General features: G+C 36.4%; 1 protein-coding gene across 2 annotated transcripts in view; it reads right to left on the bottom strand.

Annotated features, from left to right (window-relative positions):
- SMURF2 (SMAD specific E3 ubiquitin protein ligase 2) overlaps window positions 1-20,850 on the bottom strand; it is a 112,576-nt gene that overhangs the window by 17,786 nt on the left and 73,940 nt on the right. Inside the window, exons 5-11 of one of the 2 annotated variants that reach the window (XM_027081171.1) lie at window positions 19,970-20,035; window positions 18,366-18,450; window positions 15,524-15,607; window positions 13,003-13,205; window positions 10,625-10,709; window positions 6,286-6,444; window positions 200-392 (exon numbers count right to left, since the gene is read on the bottom strand). In XM_027081171.1, coding sequence (XP_026936972.1) covers window positions 200-392; window positions 6,286-6,444; window positions 10,625-10,709; window positions 13,003-13,205; window positions 15,524-15,607; window positions 18,366-18,450; window positions 19,970-20,035 — 875 coding nt within the window. The remainder of the gene's footprint in view (window positions 1-199; window positions 393-6,285; window positions 6,445-10,624; window positions 10,710-13,002; window positions 13,206-15,523; window positions 15,608-18,365; window positions 18,451-19,969; window positions 20,036-20,850) is intronic. The other variant, XM_027081172.1, reaches the window with a different exon arrangement.

The following is a 20,850-nucleotide window of genomic DNA, read 5'->3' as shown; positions in this document are numbered from 1 at the left end:
ACACTTCATCACATTTAAATGTTTATCTTATGTATTAAATCTCTCCAATATTATTGTCTTTATTCCCACAAGTAAAAAAAAACATTAATGAAAATTCTCCCATTCTAAAGAGATATGAGTCCCCCAAAATATACTTGGAAAACAGAGTACATCACTGAATTAATTTTTCTCTACTTTAAAACAAGACTTGCAAGTTTACCTCAAAAATCTCTTCCCTGGAAACCTCAATGCGGCAATGGCCAGCCTGAGGCTGTTGCTGGGAAAGTTCTTGCCGCAAAATTTTTAGTTTCTGAACCAGGTCTCGTTTGTACCGTGGGACTGTCAGACACTCTGTGTCATCAGGGCACAACGATACCACCTGCTGTTGCTGGTCTTTCAATTGGTTCTGCCGACTAAAAGTAAACAAATATTATTGAAGTATTTTAAACAAGAGAGATTGCAATTACACATTTAAAATAGCATCCTACGCTAAACCAAGTCTACCTATAGCATTTCTAGGCCTTATTATATTCTTAGCTTGACATTTTTGACAATAATAAACTAGCCCCAAAGTTTATTTCTTGGAACTTACGGAAGTGGATAACAGAGTTTTATTCAAAAAACTTTTATACAACTGCTGAGAACAACTTTCCCAAATACCGTTTCCATTTTCTTCTGCGTAGTTTACCATCTCTCCCTTTAAAATTCAGGCATAGGCCAAACCCTGTGCCTGTTATCTAGAGTCTGTCTCTCTGGAAGAGACAGTTTGAACTGGCAGCTTGGCAGGGACCCCTTCTCCTATGCACGCTACAGTCTAGACCACAAGAATGTGGGAGGTCACAGCAAGTTACTGGCACAGAGAAATAAGCACTTCACAAACAAGTCTAAATGCTTTATAAAGTGCCTACTTTTCTTTCTTTTCTTTTGGCCACGCTGCACGGCATGCGGGATCTTAGTTCCCCGACCAGGGATCGAAGCTGTGCCCCGTACAATGGAAGTGTGGATTCTTAACCACTGGACCACCAGGGAAGTCCCTACTTGTCTTTTTATTGTGGTAAAATATACGTAGCATAAAATTTACCATTTTAACCATTTTTAAGTATTATAGTCAGTGGCATTCAGTACAATCACATTGTCTGTTGTGCTAAAGTGACTTCTAACTGCACATATATGGTTTACCACAAATACACTAAAATAATCTCCCAAGTACAGCAGAAATATAATAATAATTTTTAAAGGCACATTGCCTAGAGTTATTTTTATTCTCCTGGCAAAAATAATATAAGTTGCATCTAAGAATTTTTTAAAAGAATCTTATGATATAATGAACTAGTTAATTCCAATAAACCGTCAGGAAGTAAAAAGTCAGATAATTCACTATTGATATCTATGCAAACACTGAGTGACTCTGTTGGAATTTAATTTTTTTTTTTTTTGGCTGCTTTGGGTCTCCGTTGCTGTGCGCAAGGCTTTCTCTAGTTGTGGCGAGCAGGGACTTCTCACCGCCGCACGCAGGCTTCTCATTGCGGTGGCTTCTCTTGTTGCGGAGCACAGGCTTTAGGCGCGCAGGCTCAGTAGTTGTGGCACACGGGCTTAGTTACTCCGTGGCATGTGGGGTCCTCCAGGACCAGGGCTCGAACCCGTGTCCCCTGAATTGGCAGGTGGACCCTCAACCAGTGCGCCACCAGGGAAGTCCCTGGAATTTAATTTTACACACAACAGACACAAGAGTACAATCTCCTAACCTAAAGATAAAGGGCAATGGTCGCTATGAGAAAATAAACAAAAATAACTTTCAGTTCTCTAACAAATCACCCAAACTTACTTTACATACAGTGACTCTTTTATGTACCAGGCCAAATTTTATCCTAGAACGTGTAACTATCCAGAGAAAATGCAGCTTTGATGAAAATTACAAATCGCCATTTACTACTCTCATAAAACATTGTAATAAAGGTGTTTTTTAATACACACATATATAAATCAAAACAGAATGTATTAAAAAGTCTCTAAACAACTGTATTAATCCTATCCAAAAACAAAAAAAAACTTGGGTATACCAACTTAAAGATACAAAACTTTAATTCAAAGTAGATCAGAGACTTCAATGTAAAACCTAAAGCCATAAAACTTCTGAAACACTAGTAAAGTTTTATGACTCATGTTACGCAAAAATTTCTTAAATATGATTCCCAAAGCACAATTCATAAAAGAACAAATGGATAAAATGAACTTCATTGAAATTTCAAAGAAACCTTATGCTCTTCAAAAGACACTGTTAAGAAAATGAAAAGACAAATCATGGTCTAGGAGAAAATCTTCCTAAAGCATACAGCTGACATAAAACTTGTATTTCAAATATCTAAAGAATTCTCAAAACTCGAAAGTCAAAAAAAACAAACTCAGTTTTTTTAAAAAAGGAGGCAAAAAATTTCACCGAAGATATACAGATGGAAATAAGCACATGAAAAGATGCTCAACATCATTAGTCATTAGAGAAATGTAAATTGAAACTATAATGAGGGACTTCCTTGGTGGCGCAGTGGTTAAGAATCCACCTGCCAATGCAGGGGACACAGGTTCGATCCCTGGTCTGGGAAGATCCCACATGCCGCGGAGCAATTAAGCCCGTGCACCACAGCTACTGAGCCTGCACTCTAGAGCCCGTGAGCCACAGCTACTGAGCCCGCGTGCATCAACTACTGAAGCCCACACGCCCTAGGGCCCACGTGCCGCAACTACTGAAGCCCACGTGCCTAGAGCCCATGCTCTGCAACAAGAGAAGCCACCGCAATGAAGCCCACGCACCACAACGAAGAGTAGCCCCTGCTCGCCGCAACCAGAGAAAGCCTGTCAACGAAGACCCAACACAGACCGCCCCACCCCAAAAAACAATGAGATAACACTACACATCTATTAGAATGTCCAAAATTAAGATTAACCATACCAAGTGTTAGCAAGAGCAACTACAACTCTCATACACTTCTACTGGGAAAGTCAAATGGTACAATCACTTCAAAAAGAAATCTGGCAGTTTAAAAAGTTAAACATAAATCTATCATATTGTGCAGCCTGGGTATTTATTTATCAAAGAGAAGTGAGAGCATATGTCCACACAAAGACTTAAACATAAATGTTCCGGGACTTCCCTGGCGATCCAGTGGATAAGACTCCGCACTTCCAATGCAGGGGGCGTGGGTTCGATCCCTGGTCAGGGAACTAAGATCCCACATGACACACAGTGTGGCCAAAAATAAAAAAACCCACTCGAATGTTCGTAACAGTTTAGTCATGGCCCAAACTGAAACAATCCAAATGTTCATCAACAGGTAAACAAATAAATTGAGGTCTATCCATACAATGGAATACCACCCAGCAAGGAAAAGAAATGAACTATACATACAACAACAGAGATGAATCTCAAATAATTAGGCTGGGTAAAAGAAACCAAGCAAAGAGTACATGCTGTATGAATCCACTCATCTGAAACTCTAAAAACTGCAAATGTATAGTGACAGAAAAAGCAAATCATGGTTGGCTGAAGATGGGGTGTGGATTGAACTGTGTCCAAAAAAATATGTTGAAGTCCTAAGCCTTGGCACCTGTGGATGTGACCTTATTTGGAAATAGGGTCTTTTTAGATGTAATCAAGTTAAATGAGGTCACACTGGATTAGGGTGGCCCTAAATCCAATAAATTGGTATCCTTATAAGAGGAGGTAAATTTCGACCCAGACATACAGGAAAGAAAGTGTGGCATAATAAGAAATATACTTTGGTCTCTGTCCCCAGTTCTTGACACAGAACTCCTAAAATGCTTGAAATTTCCTGAGTGACACAGGTGACAGGAGTGTATTCTGTTCTAATATTTGGTCTTTGTCCCCAGTACAAGATACAGAAGCTCCTGAATCCCTTTGAATTTCCTGGGTATCGGAGCATTTTTTGTTTCAGTGAGGTGACTTGCTAGGCCCCTATATAATTTCAGGATGGGGGCTGGTCGCCAGAAGGACCAAAGCTTGATTAGAAGCCTAGAACTTTCAGGCACATCCCCCCAGCCTCTGGGGAAGGGGAGAGTAACTGGAGATTGAGTTAATAATCGATCACTCCTGTGTGATAACAACTCCATAAAAACGCCTAAACAAGTGTTCAGAAAGCTTCTGGATGGTGAGCACACTGAGGGTGCTCGGAGGATGAAGCGCCTGGAGAGGGCGTGGACGCACTATGCAGCCCCTGCCTCATACCTTGCCTTGTGCCTCTCTTCCATGTGGCTGTTCCTGAGTTGCATCCTTTATAATAAACTGGTAATAGTAAAGAAATAATTTCCCTGAGTTCTGTGAGCCATTCTAGAAAATTATTGAACCCAAGGAGAAAGTCATGAGAACTCGATTTATAGCCAGTTGGCAAGAAATACGGGAGGCCTGGGACTTATAAATGGCATCAGAAGTGAGAACAGTCTTGTGAGACTGAGCCCTTAACCTGTGAGGCCTGATACTAACTGGAGGTGGTATTAGACTGAATTCCGGCGCTGTACACCTCAATGGCATCTGCAGACGTGGACAATTGGAATATTTGAGGAAAAAACCCACACACTTAGTGGCAGAAGTTTTGTGGATAAAATAGATCATAGAAGGCCACGTGAAGACAAAGGTAAAGACTGGAATAATGTGTCCACAAGTCAAGGAACAGTAAAGTTTCTGGCAACCACCAGAAGCTAGGAGAAAGGCATGGAACAGGTTTTCCGTCAGAGCCACCGGAAGGAACCAACCCTTCTGACAACTTGATTCTGAATTCTAGCCTCCAGAACTGTAAAAGAATAAATTTCTATTGTTATAAACCACCTGGTGTGTGATATTTTGTTACGGCAGCCTTAGGAAACTAGGGAAGGGATGGGAGGAGAGACTACCAACAGGCTACAAAGAGGCAGGAGGAGACTTTCGGGGTGATGGATATGTTCACTATTTCCATTATGGTGATGGTTTCACAGTTATATAATATGTCAAAACTTAAACTGTACACTGTAAATATGTACAATTTATTGTGTCAATTAAATTTTAATAAAGCTGACTTTTTTTTTAAAACCCACAGTTCATCAAAAAGTCTACATTAATAAATGCTGGAGAGAGTGTGAAGAAAAGGGAACCCTCCTACACTGTTCGAGGGAATGTAAATTGGTGTAGCCACTATGGAAAACAGTATGGAGGGTCCTGAAAAAACTAAAAATGGAGCTATCATATGATCTAGCAATCCCACTCCTGGGCATATATCTGGAAAATATGAAAACTCTAATTTGAAAAGATACATGCACCCCAATGTTCATAGCAGCACTATTTATAACAGCTAAGACATGGAAGCAACCCAAGTACACACACACACACACACACACACACTCTATCACTCAGCCATAAAAACAGAATGAAATATTGCCATTTGCAGCAACATGGATGGACCTAGAGATTATCATACTAAGTGTAGTAAGCCAGAGAGAGAAAGACAAATATTATATGATATCACTTATATGTGGAATCTAAAATATAATACAAATGAATCTATATACAAAACAGAAACACACGTAGGAAACAAAGTTATGGTTACCAAAGGGGAAAGGGAAGGTGGGGAGGGATAAATTAGTAGTATGGGATTAACAGATACAAACTACTATACATAAAATAGATAAGTAACAAGGATTTACTATAGAACACAGGGAACTATATTCAATATCTTGTAATAAACTAAAATGTAAAATAATCTGAAATATATACATATTACATATGTATACAGCAAACTGAATCACTTTGCTATATACCTGAAACTGACACAGTATTGTAAATCAACTGTATTTTAATAATTAGAAAAAAACCCAGGGTACATCAAGCCCATTCACAAAGACTTGTAAGAATGACTGTCTAAGTCCTGCAAATGGGAAAGAAGCCTTAAAGCTGAAGCACAAAACTGACACATCAGAAAATCCTCTGGGATAGATTCAGCTATCCTAGAGCTATTTCTGATGCACTCAAGGAAAAAAATCCATCCACTCCATAAAGTAGCCTGTCTCTGCAGGTGTGCTACGGTGCACCTCTGATACACACCCTTTTCCTAACATTTCAGGACAGGTTCCTACTTAAGCACAGTGGGATTAAAATACCCAAACATGAGAGTAAAATTTGTCATATTCTTATATAAAATTATGTTCAACAAGTGATTTATAATTGAAGAGAGCAGACATTCTATCACATTTATTACAAAAAGCATCTATCAGTCTTCTCTTGTTCAGACTCGCATTTGAACATGTATTGTTTCAAAAACTTACTTTAAAACTAAATGCAAGTTAGCAGAGAGCCGAGGATCTGTAAACTGTGTTGTTCTGTTGTTATGGTCAACGAAATAAACTCTGCCTGTTGCTGTATTCCGGATCTCCCATCCAGGAGGCAATGGACCAAGCTCTTCACAATTGATGTTGCTAAGATCCCTGCAAAAACAAATATAAAATAAAAAATACCTCACTGCTGGGCCTGCTGAGCCAAGCAAGTGTAAATGACACAGAACAATTCCATGAAGTCTGAGAAAATGTATTGTTTCAGAAACTTGAGACATTCAGCTGGAATCTTTAATTCCCAATGGTTTAACAAAGTTGCATATTCAAAACCCAATCCATAGATGGCTCAGAAACTTATCACACAGCCTACATTTTTAGTGAGTTCATTCCTGGGCTTTAATGTAATTCAGGTTTTAAATTAATATAAAAGCAATCACAACATTTGCCAACATAAACTGTACTTCAATACTTGTCTGACAAAATACTGTTTTCCAAATGTCAGTGATATAAGGAATTAAATGTTTTCTAAAATTTCCCTTCAATTATTTCTTTCTTTACTACACCATAAAATCTGTGTAAACGTTCATTCCATGATTAATTTTAAGCTCTTCAGCAAAGCAAAACTGGAAATGTTATTGAAATTGTGATCCTGAAAATAACCACAGTATATATTTTAAAGGATAACTACTCCATTTTGAATTCTGAAAGATATAAAGCTAGTGAATGAAGAACCTGTTTAAGACACCTTAGGAAGAATGTTCTAAGGTTTACTGCTACAATAAAAAAAGCAAAAAGACTTTTTGCTTTTTGGGGCAAAGACCACTGTTACTATATCATGCATTCTTAAAATACTACTATAAGGGCTCCCCTGGTGGCGCAGTGGTTGAGAGTCCACCTGCCGATGCAGGATGCAGGGGACACGGGTTCATGCCCCGGTCCAGGAGGATCCCACATGCTGCAGAGTGGCTGGGCCCGTGGGCCATGGCCGCTGGGCCTGCGCGTCCAGAGCCTGTGCTCCGCAATGGGAGAAGCCACAACAGTGAGAGGCCCGCGTACCACACAAAATATATATATATATACTATTATATATGACAAAGATTTACAGAACCTTAAAGAATGAAAAAAAAGCAGCATGTCTAATATAAATTTAAACTGTAACCAATAATTACAATGACAAATCTCATCAAAATTATGTTTTCAAAGTTAAACTAGAAAAAAAGTTTTCCTGAAATAACCTCTTCTTGGTCATAGTGAAAACGTAATGATGGGCACCCAGAGATTTGTTGGAACAATGATTTTTAACTTGTGCTTATAGGTGCCCCAGAGATTCTTCTGCTACAGAACTAAAGATTGGAAAGAACACACTATTCTGAGACACTGCTAGTCTCAAAAGAGGCAAGGGAAAAAGTTCCAAGAGTCCTCCTCAAATTTTGTTTAAGTGAATTAAACTGCAGCTGGTACCTGAGTGGCAGACAGGCAGAGTGGGGGGCTGCCAGAGGGTAGTGGTTAATTGGGAAACTCAGCCTCAGGTCAGCAGCAAGGTTGGAAAAGGAAATCTGGAACTTCCCCATGGAGAACTCAATGGGAAGATGAAGTGATTCCAGAAAAAATTCCTAAATTCTCACTTTAGGTCCACAGAACTCCAACCAATTAAAATCAAACTCACAATCAAAGATCACCAAACACTTCAGAAAGGAATTCATGATTACTGAGTCAGTAGAAACAAAACCATGGAATTAGATCCCCAAGTACTGTCAGAGATCAAAAAGAATAGCTATGATATGCAATGTTTAAAACAAATAATAAAAGGGAACAATTACAAACTATCACTGAGAAATTATTAAGAATGAACAGATAGATTTTTTTCTAAATGGAACTTTTAGAAATGAAAAACAATTATCATTCTTTATAATCAAAGAATGAATAATGTTTTTGATGTAATGCAGAATTTCACTTTATATCATTTTATTTAGAATTTTATAAATTTATAGTCATACATGGGAGGGCTCTAAAGAATTGAGGAGAAGCAGAAAACTGGAAACACTCTTTATGTGGAACTGGGAAATGACTAAAGGAAAATGGTATGTTATACAGCCATAAAAAGTAATACAGATCTGTATTTTAAGACTACATAGTCAGTATGCAATACAATGAATAACAAAGCATTAATCATTATTTTAAAGAGAAATACAAAACATTCTAAAATGGTGCTTCTCAGATAAATCTAAGTCTTTACATAAAGTTAGTTTTAAAGTGTCTGAGTGACACTATTTTATAAATGTCTTTGATTGAACAGTAATGATATTTTAATAGAATCTAAATATTTATAGTCTGCTTTGATAAAAGATCCTCCATACAAAAGACATATTCACTAAAGGATCCCCCAAAACAAAATATATTTTAAGATAACAATTCGGAGCATAGAGACTAAAGAAAAGAATAATCCAAAGCGTTATTTCATAAAGTCATTATTCAATACTCAATATGAAATATTCTTAAATCTTTATAGAAACCCCTTATTCATTAATGAAAAACCAACATTGTTTCCTTAGGAGTAAGAACACACTGCCCACTGTGGTGCCAAAATCTCTGTTTCAACTTCCAACTCCAGCTTACACACCACTCTTTCAAAAGGCAGCTCAAGGGCTTCCCTGGTGGCGCAGTGGTTGAGAGTCTGCCTGCCAATGCAGGTGACCAGGTTCATGCCCCAGTCCGGGAAGATCCCACGTGCTGTGGAGCGGCTGGGCCCATAAGCCATGGCCACTGAGCCTGCACGTCCGGAGCCTGTGCTCTGCAGCAGGAGAGGCTGCGGCAGTGAGAGGCCCGCGTACTGGGGAAAAAAAGGCAGCTCAAGATCAGCTTTCACACTGTTGTAAATCATTCAGTTTTTTTAAAAAATCATTTTTCTTCTAAACATTTCCTTCCAATGATTTTAAATTATGTTATAGAAAAGTTCGTTACTGACCTTCAACCTGATAAACAGAACCCAAAACACTTCATAATTTACATATCAAAACTCTTATTTCTAAAAGTGAGGCACTTAGATTGTTTTCAGTGAGCTTATTTAATAAAACAAAAATTTCCTCCCCACTATTTTTTTTTAAATCAACAGCTATATCATGAAGACACAGAAATGGCAACCTTGATACAATAATTAATGATAACACATTTCCTTGGCTGCCACCCTCAAAAGATTCTGATTAAGCTCTATCACAAAGTAAAATATTTTGGGAATTCCCTGGCGGTCCAGTGGTTAGGACTCGGTGCTTTCACTGCCGGGGCCCAGGTTCAATCCCTGGTCAGGGAACTAAGATCCCATAAGCCGCAAAGCGCGACCAAAAGAAAAAAAGGAAAACATTTTCATTATAATAGCTTTATTTATAAATAAACAGAGTATCAAAGCAATCCAAAATCAGCTAGTCACAACTGTTTTTAGTTCAAAAACATGATTCTAGACAAGTAGAGCTCTGAGTACAAACTTTAGGCAGAAAAAGATCTCTTGACCCTCCATAGGACTTTTTTTTTTTTTTGAAGAGAGGAATGTTGCACTTAATACATAAAATATCCTCATCCAACAAAGGTATATGTATAGCTTATAAAGTTGATTTAGAATTTCACTTAGAACTCAACCTTTTTTTGCAGCTTCAACTGGACTACTTGGCACTCTCCATCTGTTCAGTAGAAAATAATTCAAAATAGCTAGTGGTTTAAAATGTATTATTTGATACTAAAATGTACCAGAAACTGTGTTAAACTACTAAATTGATTTTGTGTCATTCCATCTTCTTAAAGTTAAAAGACAGCTGACATTTTGGTTAGTAAATGCATTCAACAAGGCCTGCAATTCAAACATACAAATTTTGGCATTTAGAAGTAATTTATGTTAACTGGGTTATTCCTTTTCTACATTAAAATGAAACTTGAAGATTGAATACACTTATATAAAGTTAAAATAAACAAACCTTTTTTAAAAAACCCTAACCAGAAATAAAAATATCAATTTACTACCCTTAAGAAAAAAGGGTATGTATGTTTTTGTAAGGGTATGTATGTTTTCCCTAGGTCAATTTTCAAATTCCTACAAGACCCACATTTTTGCCTCAATTTTTTTAAGGGGGAGAGGGAGAGGAACTGGAGACTGGATGGGTGGTACGGCACTGGGGTAGGGTTGCAGAGAAGTAAGTAGGACTTTCTACTAAATGTCAAACTTTTGATCAGAAAGAGCCAAACTTTTACATCATCTATTTTAAGAAGTTAAAGATTAAATAATCAAATAAATCCTAGGTGAAATGGATATTCAGTGGTATGAAGGGTATTTAGAATATGTTCTTACCTAGGCACTCTTGGATCATGCCATGTGCTCACACCAGTCTGAGTATGTAAGAAATACACCTGACCTTGTTGTGTTGTCCTCTGTTCTGTAAAATTAAGAAACACTAATAATAAAAACATATTCAGAATGTCCAAATCAAAACCAGCTATAAACACTAGGATGATGTTATATTAATAGGTAAACTCTCCAAATTACCAATCAATTTTATTACAAAAGAACTGCTTTACAAATCACTTGTTCTGAACTCAGAACACATTTTCTCCTGGAAACAGTCTTATAAATGGTGGTGAGGGTCACAGCCCAGCTATTTAAAAGCCAACTACACTTATAATGTGGCTCAAATATTAAACATGTTGCAATGGAAAATAGAGAACAAGATTGTCACAGTACCAATAATTAAATAAAACAAACATGAAGAAATTATCTTTTATTTGTCTTAAATGTGGAGCCTAAGGGAAACAGAAGGGCTCAGAGGAAGAGGCTAACCAACTCTGGGGAGATTCTCAGGGATTTGCAGAAACTTTCAAAGAGTTTGCAGGCTGGTAATGCTTTTTTAAATTATGCCTAATTTTATATCAAAACTTATGTTTTTTTCTTTCCTTGAGAGAGGTGTATTCTCAAGACTGCATTTGGACTCAAACAGAAGCAAAAAAGATGGAATATAGAAGAGACACCCTATAGACTAAAAGAAGCAATGACGGAAAAATAATCAAGTTAGGAGCAGGAAGACTAAAGAGCACATATGCCTACTGGGGAAAAAAAGCCGCAGGCAAAATTAAGTCAAAGCCCTTGGGGAGAGAGTGAGGAAGCCAGGGCAAAGAGAAGGAATCTGTGAAACGGTTTCTTCGGTGGTGGTCTGTAGTCTTTATTTACTTATGTTTTCAAGCAACAGAACTAACTTTTTTTTAAAAAAACAAAATCTAATGAAAAATTCCAATATATGAAACAATAAAACTATTGCTAATATTTATTAGTATAAATTTGTTTATAAACCTGTAATAAAAATCAATTTAAACTTTTAAAATTATAAATGTAAAAATGTTTAAAACTGGTTCTAGATGACAGCTGCAATAATTTCAGCCTTGATACCCACTTTACTCCTATGTTTTTGGTTGTACAAAAAAATTTTTTTTAATCCAAATCACACAAGTATTGTAAAAGTATAAAGTATTAACCACCCCCACTCCAAACCACTTGCCTTATAATCTCAATTAAAAAGAATGCCAAGAGATACTTGATTCTAAGGTCTGGACATTAATAATAACAGCTAAATTTTAACTTCTCATGAAATTTCATTTATTTCTTGCAACAAATCTACATGGTTGGTAATAATATTTTCCCCACTTTATAGTATAGAAGATAAAACTGAGGCTCAAACAGGTTAATGTGCCCAGCGTCACACAACTAATATATAGCAAAGCCAGGATATGAACCCAGCTGTTTCCCAAGCCCATGCTCTAACCACTGTGCTTAAGTTAACCTGTGTGGCCTAGCTCAATTAATGGAAAACTTGGGTTTTTAAAAAAATTAAATAGTTAAAATACTTAAAAAATAAAGTAAGAATGATGCATTTGTGTAAGTTTAAAAAACATTCTGGAGTAAAAATAAAATACAAGTTAGATCAGGCAACTCCCAATGTTGGTCACTAGGTGTCATCATCAGCCCAGAACTGTTTATCTAGAGGCTGTGGAAAGGGCAAGGATGTTAAGTAACTTGGTTAAGCTTTTAGCAACAGAGGAGAGAACAGCTGAGGTCATACTACAAGAGTTTAGGAAGTTCTGTATTCAACTATGAGAAGATTCATGTCATCTTTCACATGGAATTCTAAAATTTAGGAAATTATATAAGATTATAGTACTTTTACACAAACACAGAAGTGACTAAATCATTTACAATAACCCAATCACTCAGATAACACAAAATTATAGACAATACAAATACAATATATAAATACCATCAGAAATATGCTTTTTAAATTATTTCTAAATATGCACGTCTAGAAAATTACAAGTCTGACTTCAGATTGCCATTATCAAGAAAAACACCATCTCACTTTTTACAGTGCCTGTTTACAAAGCAGTCTCACATTGTTTCATATGCTTCTCACAACCTTTGTGAAAAGGAGAGGTATCATTCATCTCATTTCATTGTAATTGGGCAAAAAGCTTAAGGTTAAACGACTAGCCCAAAGTCAAAGTGTTGTTAGTCTTCTACCATTTCAAAGACTTTTCAAAGTTGGGGAGTTTTACATTTACTTTGATTTTCATGCAGAATTCCTAAACCCAGATTAATAACTTCTTTAAAAGTTGATTTTCTGGCTTCTTAGCAAGCTGAAATCAGTAAAACACACTTTATTTTTCCTCTGCTAGTTGTCATACCATAGCCTTCTGGTAGGTCTGGAGGAGTATGTAAATGTGTCCTGCTCATGTAATTTCTATGTCGTTGTGACCTGACTCTCCTCTCTGCCAGTCTGGGATCTGAAGACTGTCCAGATGTTGCACCGTTCGTTCCACTAATTGGAGTGTTCTCATCAACAAAACAGCTAAGAGGTCTGCCAGGACTAGAATATTCAGATGCTGGTCTATCGAAAAGAAACAAGGAAAAAAAGTTACTCAACTCAGATACCAAAAGCAGAATTTTATAGACAATGTATGTACAGCAGTAACAATCACTTGTAAGAAAACGGAATGATTAATATAAATATAATGACTCAAGAACTCTCAATAAAAGCAAACCCAAAGCCTCAAAGCACCAAAGAAACCCAGGTGATAAGCAGATTGTCAATTACGTATTCAAATCACTTTATATTGATTTTAATTACATTTCATATGAAATCCGCATATATTTGTAGATGTGAGTATGAGCTCACCAAGCCTTACTTGGCTTAGCCACAGGTGACCTCAGACCTGCGTCCCCACCATTCTCCCACTCTGCCTCTGCCACACTGACATTCTTCCTCCTCCTCAAGTTTGCCATGGTCGTTCTACCTTTAGTGCTGGAGAGTAGCCCTTCCTTCTACGTAGAGTGATTTTTTCTCCTATTCTCCCTAGGCCAGACTCTTTTTTGTCATTCAAATCTTAGTTTAAGCTTAAATGTTGCCTCTAAGAGGTCGTTCCTGACCTTCACATCTAAAGTAGTCACCCAGGCATTTGACAGTACCTCACCTTACTTCCTCAGCATGGCAGTTACTTCTGATATTTTTCTCATTTGCTTCCTTGTTTTCATCTGTCTTCCCCCACTAGAATATTTACTGAGAGAAGAAAGTCTGCCTAGTTTGTTCCCCACCATATGTATTCCCTGCACCTAGAATAGTGCTTAGCATATATTTAAGAGTAGTAGTTCAATAAATATTGAGTGAATAAAGGAAAGATAGTCTGTCTCTTCAAAGAGCTTCCAGTCTCCTGTAGGTCATCCAAACTAAGAGGATAATTAAGCGTTAATTTTTAAACTAACATTTACAACACAATCGACTTTATACATGTGGAAATTAAAGTCAATTTTATCAGTTAAATGAGAAGGAAATAGACTTCACTAAAGCACTGACACAAGTACACATTTATTTACACTCAGATATGATAAAAATAGGTTCTTTGACTTCCATATAATCCTTGGCAGTTTAATACTAGAAATCAACTCTCAAATAAGCACTTTTTAAAATGGCAAAATAAGCTAAGCTTTCATCTGAGAATCACAGTATAATAGAGAAAACTTTGTGGTTCAATGAGTTAAGCAATTAATCCCCAATAAATAAAAGTATAGCTAATGAGAAGCATTTGATGTTCTATGTCTGGTGCCAGGCCTGCTCAGGGAAAAAAAAAAAAAAAGTAGAAGGAGCAAAACAAACACTGAGTAGAGGTGGCAAATAAACTTTTTTCTTATTCTGAAAAAAAAAAGGAAATCCAGCCACTTATCCTATTCATTTTCAGTTACTTACAGAGCTTTCCTTGAAGCTTTCAAAACTTATCTTGCATCCCCATGACTTTACACATTAAGCTCCAGGAAGGCCTTTCTGCCTTATTCATGGTTATAGCCCAAATGCTGAGCACAGTGCCTGGCATATAACAATTTGGTGAACTGAATGATAGCTGTTACCACTACCCTGAACACTTTTTATCACCTTCCCCTTACCTGGCTAAATCCTCATATTCTTCAGGATTTAGTTCAGAGACTCTCCTCCTTCAGAGTTTTCCTTTGCAAGTTCTACCATCTTGCCCCCAACTCTAAGTCAGGTGCCCCTCCATATGGTCTCAGAGCATCTGGTTCTTATCTTGGTCAAAGACCTTACTGGACACAATATAATCATCCCCCAACATTACTGAATAAATGGAGATCCTGTATACATATTTTGTTACAGCCGTTCAATAATGGACTCAAAAAAATTTTTTAGAGTCCCAGAAATAAGATGACTTCTCAATGTATTCATTTAACTCATCTAATAAATATTTACTGAACACCATCACAGGCCATGGAGCTACAGGATGACCTGCTAAGCAACCTTTATTAAAAATAATAATGGCAGGGCTTCCCTGGTGGCGCAGTGGTTGAGAGTCTGCCTGCCGATACAGGGGACATGGGTTCGTGCCCCGGTCCGGGAAGATCCCATATACCGCACAGCGGCTGGGCCCGTTAGCCATGGTCACTGAGTCTGCGCGTCCGGAGCCTGTGCTCCACAACGGGAGAGGCCACAACAGTGAGAGACCCGCGTACCGCACCCCCCCCAAAATTAATAATAATAATAATAATAATAATAATAATAATAATGGCATTTGCTATAAGATCTACTGATCTAGAGCAGTTTAAACCAAGAAAGGAAATCTGGTAAAACTGACAGATAAACAGATAGGGGACTTCAGGAGGGCAAACAGCATAGACCATGGGAAGATACTTATATGTTCTTACCGTGTTGGGCGTTCCCATTGCGTAGTTCTTGTTATGTGGTTTAGGTACTGGATTCTTCCAGAGGCAGTTCGCCTTTCTTCCCAGCTTAAATAAAAATATTAAGAGATAAAGCAGTAATAGGAAGCCGGACATGGAATGTTTTTGGAACAAGCCAGGAAGACATTTGCTGTTATGAATCAGGAATGACAAATTGAAAAAGCAATACACAGAATATAGGAATTGTTTCAACTTATTTTAGAACTGTACAATATGTCTTCTAGAATTCTGAAGCTTTTAAAATATTTATACTGAGGTGTGACTAATATTTTCCATCAGCCAAACTGAGAATTTTTCAATGATGTCAACAATGCTCAATTAAATTATACTAATTTCTCCAGAATTTAATGGGGGAAAAAAGGCCATACTAAAAATAAAAATTATACATAATTTTAAAAAATTAAATTTAACTAGAAAAGTACATAAAAGCTTTTTAAAGCATTTAGCCTACCCAAACTAATTTTTTTAACCTTCATATTTTTATTTTCTCTTACATATTTTCTACTAAAAGTTATGAATTTTTTTTAAGTATAGTTGACATACAATATTATATTAGTTTCAGGTATACAACATAGTAGTTTGACATCTATACACTACAAAATGATCACCAAGTCTAGGAACCATCTGTCACCATACAAAGTTATTACAATATGGACTATATTCCCTACGCTGTACATCACATCCCCGTGACTTATTTTATGACTGGAAGTTTGTACCTCTTAATCCCCTTCACCTATTTCATCAATTTCCCCTCCTCTCCCTCCCCTCTGGCAAACCAATACAGAGTTTGTTCTTTGTATCTATGAGTCTGTTTCTGTTTTGTTTGTTTGCTTTATTTTTTAGATTCCACATATAAGTAAAATCATATGGTATCTGTCTTTGTCTGACTTATTTCATTTAGCATAATACTCTCTAGATCCATCCATGTTGTTGCAAATGACAAGAACTCATTCTTTTTTTATGGCTGAGCAATATTCCAGTGTGTGTGTCTGTGTGTGTGTGTGTGTGTGTGTGTGTGTGTGTGTGTAATACATCTTCTTTATCCATTCATCTAATAATGGACACTTAGGCTGCTTCCCTATCTTATCTATCTTCCATATCTTATCTATTGTAAATAATCCTGCAATGAACAAAGGGGTGCATATACCTCTTTGAATTAGTGTGTTCATTTTCTTAGGATACATACCCAGAAGTGGGATAGCTGAATCATATGGTACTTCCGTTTTTAACTTTCTGAAGAACCTCCCTACCATTTTCCACAGTGGCTGTACTGATTATATTCCCACCTACACTGTACAAGCGCTCCTTTTTCTCCACAACCTCACCAACACAGGCTATTTCTCAAACTAATTTTTTAAAAAGCAATAGTGCCACTTCTTCTTCAATATCTTATTAATTCATATAACAAAAAAATTAGGCGAGTGACTATGTTATGTTAATATTCCACCAAACCACTGGCAGAGGTTTGGAGGCCTTAAACAATAGAAAATAAAAAGATGCTGAACAGGTTTTTTCCCCTGTGATTACAATTATAGTACAATAATGTAGAACAAATTTAGAATAAGCCGTACAACTGTTGTAATCTCTCAATACTGACTAGTTATTTCATCCTAAACTTCCCCTTCAAAAGTACCATAATCCATCTCAAATCCATAAAAATTAAGATATATCAAGAAGCTAAAATGATCTATAAACAAATTATAGCAATTTTTAACAGCTTACACAAAACGAGCAAATACCATAGCTTAGATTTGAAATTTCATGTCAAAAATAACTTAAAACTCAACCAATTATACACTTAAAATGGATATAGTTTATTGTATGTAAAGTATACCTCACTGAAGTTAATTAAAAATACTTTGAGAATTAAAAATAAAATCGGTAAGGTTTCAGAACTAGTATGAAACAAAGATAGAGAGCAATGATAAAAAGCATAAGCTTTGGAATCAAGGCTTAAATCTGTGTTCCAGTTCTGCCATTTCTATGTGGCCTCTGGCAAAATACTTAACCTCTCTGAGCCTCAGTTTTGTAAGTCTGTAAAATGCATGAGGGTAATAATAGTAGTAACAGTAGTAGTAGTAATAGCTAATTATTTATTAAGCACTTACTCTATGCAAGACATTGTGCTATGTGCTTTACATGAATGATTTCATTTAATCCTCACAAGTATTGATGGCGTATATACTATTATCATTATCCTCTTTGATAAATAAATATAAACCAAAGCTTACAAAAGTCAAATAAATTGATTAAACTCATAAAGCTAGTAAACAGAAGAGTAAGGATTGGAACCCAAATGGTCTAATTCCAGAATCACATTATGAGAATTAAATGATCTAATGAATATCATGTAATGATATATATGTAATGATAAATGATATAAAGTGCTTATAACACTATTTGACACTTGCAGGCTCAATAAATGTTACTATGTTATTGTAATTACTATTACACAAATTCTGTATCTCATCCCTCTAAATAGAGCAATGCCTCAGATTCAGCATGCCTTGTTTTGAATAATTAAATCAATCAAAAAAGTTTTCCTTTTGAATATATAATATTTACAGGAGATTTAAATTTGTCAAGAAATTTGATTTGTCTCCTAGTCAAAACTCTTAAAAAACAAATGTAACATATCTAATTCATGGCTTATTTTACGAATTTGTTGTGATAAGATCCCTCACTAATTTTCTAAGTACAAGGAAAACCTAGATTTTGGAATTGATCAGCAAATTTCTAAACTTAAATATAAACACCAACTTATTTCTCATTATTTTAGGGATATTACCTAATGATTTTTGCTTACCCATCTGGTAAATCATTATCAAACAAACGACTGCAGTCCACAACTTGTCCTCCTGTGCCTATTCGGTCTCTGGACTGAAGACTTACTATTAAACAACAAAAACATTACTAAGAGTCACAGAACTAGAAAGAGTTACTGCAATTTAAAATATTTCTCTTTGAAAGACACCTGTCTTCGCTTATTTTAATACTTAAGAACGAACTCTTTAGTTTCTACTAAATTCTGCAATTTTTTTTTTAATTTATTTTTTTTGGCTGTGACGGGTCTTTGTTGCTGCACGCAGGCTTTCTCTAGTTGCGGCGAGCAGTGGCTACTCTTCATTGCAGTGAGCGGGCTTCTCACTGTGGCAGCTTCTCTTGTTGTGGAGCACAGGCTCTAGGCACACAGGCTTCAGCAGTTGTGGCTCGCGGGCTCTAGAGCGCAGGCTCAATAGCTGTGGCGCACGGGCACAGCTGCTCTACAGCGTGTGTGATCTTCCCAGACCAGGGCTCAAACCCGTGTCCCCCGCACTGGCAGGCAGATTCTTAACCACTGCGCCACCAGGGAAGCCCCTGCAATTTCTCTGTCCATGAGATTTTTCTCTTCAAGGTTTTCTACACTTTATCATGTTCATGGAGGAGAATCTAACTCCTTTATTCCCATCCTAATGGGGCAACGCAAGGCCACTAGTGCACTTAAAAAGAGGCATAACACATGAAAGGTATATTTGTGTATTCCACATTTTTGAGTTTTTAACTTCCTTCTCAATCTAAGAATGACAGGAATTATGAATAACGCTGTAGTGTAGATATTTCCCTGCGATAACCAGAATAGGGCTTTTGTTATGATGCTACTTTGGCAACTCTCTATGAACCTAATTCATTGCCTTGTAAAGCTAAGTCCTTCAAGTCCTTCCTGTAACTAAAACCTCTCTGATAGGTTCATATTATGCAATCATGTTATTCTAAATTCTGCTCTATAATGCAATGGTAAGGTTCCAATTGCCTGTTACTTCTTTAAGAAGCTTCAAAGGAGCCCACCTCAGTGCCCTACCATTCTAGGTATCTTGATCAAATCTCAATCTATCAATTCTTAAGATAAGTCTCAGGAAATTTTATACAAAGGGGCCAATTCAAGATAACCCCACTAGCCCACTAAATGCCTTATGAGTAAGGTAACAATTTTTCCCTTTCTCCAATCAGTGCTATACTACCATTCTATTTTTTTCAATTAGTAAAGATTACTTTAAAACTGCAAAGCATTAAACTGGTTTTTCTTACTGAAAAACCAGTTTGAGAATTACTTTCAGAAAACCTTAGTATCATCTATAAAGTCTATCTCAGTGTCCTACTATATTTGTATACTTGTAAAGAATTCCTTCCTAAAGGATCAAGAGTTCTTCACATTAGGAGCCTATTTTTTTACATTATTTGTATTTTTTTGCTTTTTTAAAAAATTAAGTTGTCCTAGATTCTGCATCCACTATTTGAATAATTTTACATGACTCATTTAATTCATGCCAATACAATGAAGCTACAGTTACTGTACTTTGATTTTAAAGGTATTTAGAGTTTAGGTCAGCTTAAATAAGGCAAAATTCACATAATTTTCAATTCCACACTTACCTACTATCTGTCCTCTAACTGTATCATTGTCATTTGGCCCAAGTTTGCATAGATCCAACCTCTGATCTATTTCAAATCAACAACAGCAAAAGGCAAAAAATAAGTTGGTATCAGAGATTCTCACATCTACAGAGTGATAGTAAATTTCTACAATCCACTGGAAATCAGACCAATCATTTAAAGAATTAATCAAGTTTTAATGATGAGACAAATGTTTAAAATTCTCTAACTGCATACATAATATTAGTATAAATGTCTTGACAAAAGTTTTGACAAATTCAGATTTCAAAAACCATAAGACACTGGTGCCAACATGCAGTATTTTCTCTCCAAAGATTTCAGAACACTTCAGTCTAAGTCTTAGCTTGCCACTTAATAGTTTTGTTCTTAAGCAATTTATCCCCAAGTCTTGATTTTCTCGTGTATAATTGTAGTACTTACCTCCTATTAAGGATTAAATCAGATGGTTATGTAAAACTCTTAGCACAGTACCTAGCACATAAGTGTCCAATAAATGTTAGTTGTCATTGTTATTTTTTATCTAACCATTTCACATAACTCCCACACACACAAAGTAAGTATTAATAAGAAGCCAAGTATAAACTAACATAAGGGTTTGAGTTCTGGTACTAACTCATTTAGAAGCAGCTCACTTCTTCTCTCATGCATCATCTATAAAACAGATATAACACTGGCCTGGTTAGTTACAGTAAGGAACAATGTCACCCACTGCATGTTGGTTTTACTTTGATTACAGCACTTATAACTGAATTCTCTTTATAGCTGTATGCCATTTGTCTACTTAAGTAAATCACGAATTGATAAAAGGAGGAGACCATATCTTAAGTTTTTATATTCTCCACTCCAACCTGATAGAATGG

Source organism: Aethalodelphis obliquidens, unplaced genomic scaffold (assembly GCF_003676395.1).
Source record: "Aethalodelphis obliquidens isolate GAN/ISIS:26980383/991018 unplaced genomic scaffold, ASM367639v1 scaffold44, whole genome shotgun sequence".
NCBI lineage: Eukaryota > Metazoa > Chordata > Mammalia > Artiodactyla > Delphinidae > Aethalodelphis > Aethalodelphis obliquidens.
This window is presented reverse-complemented; position numbering and strand designations above follow the sequence as displayed.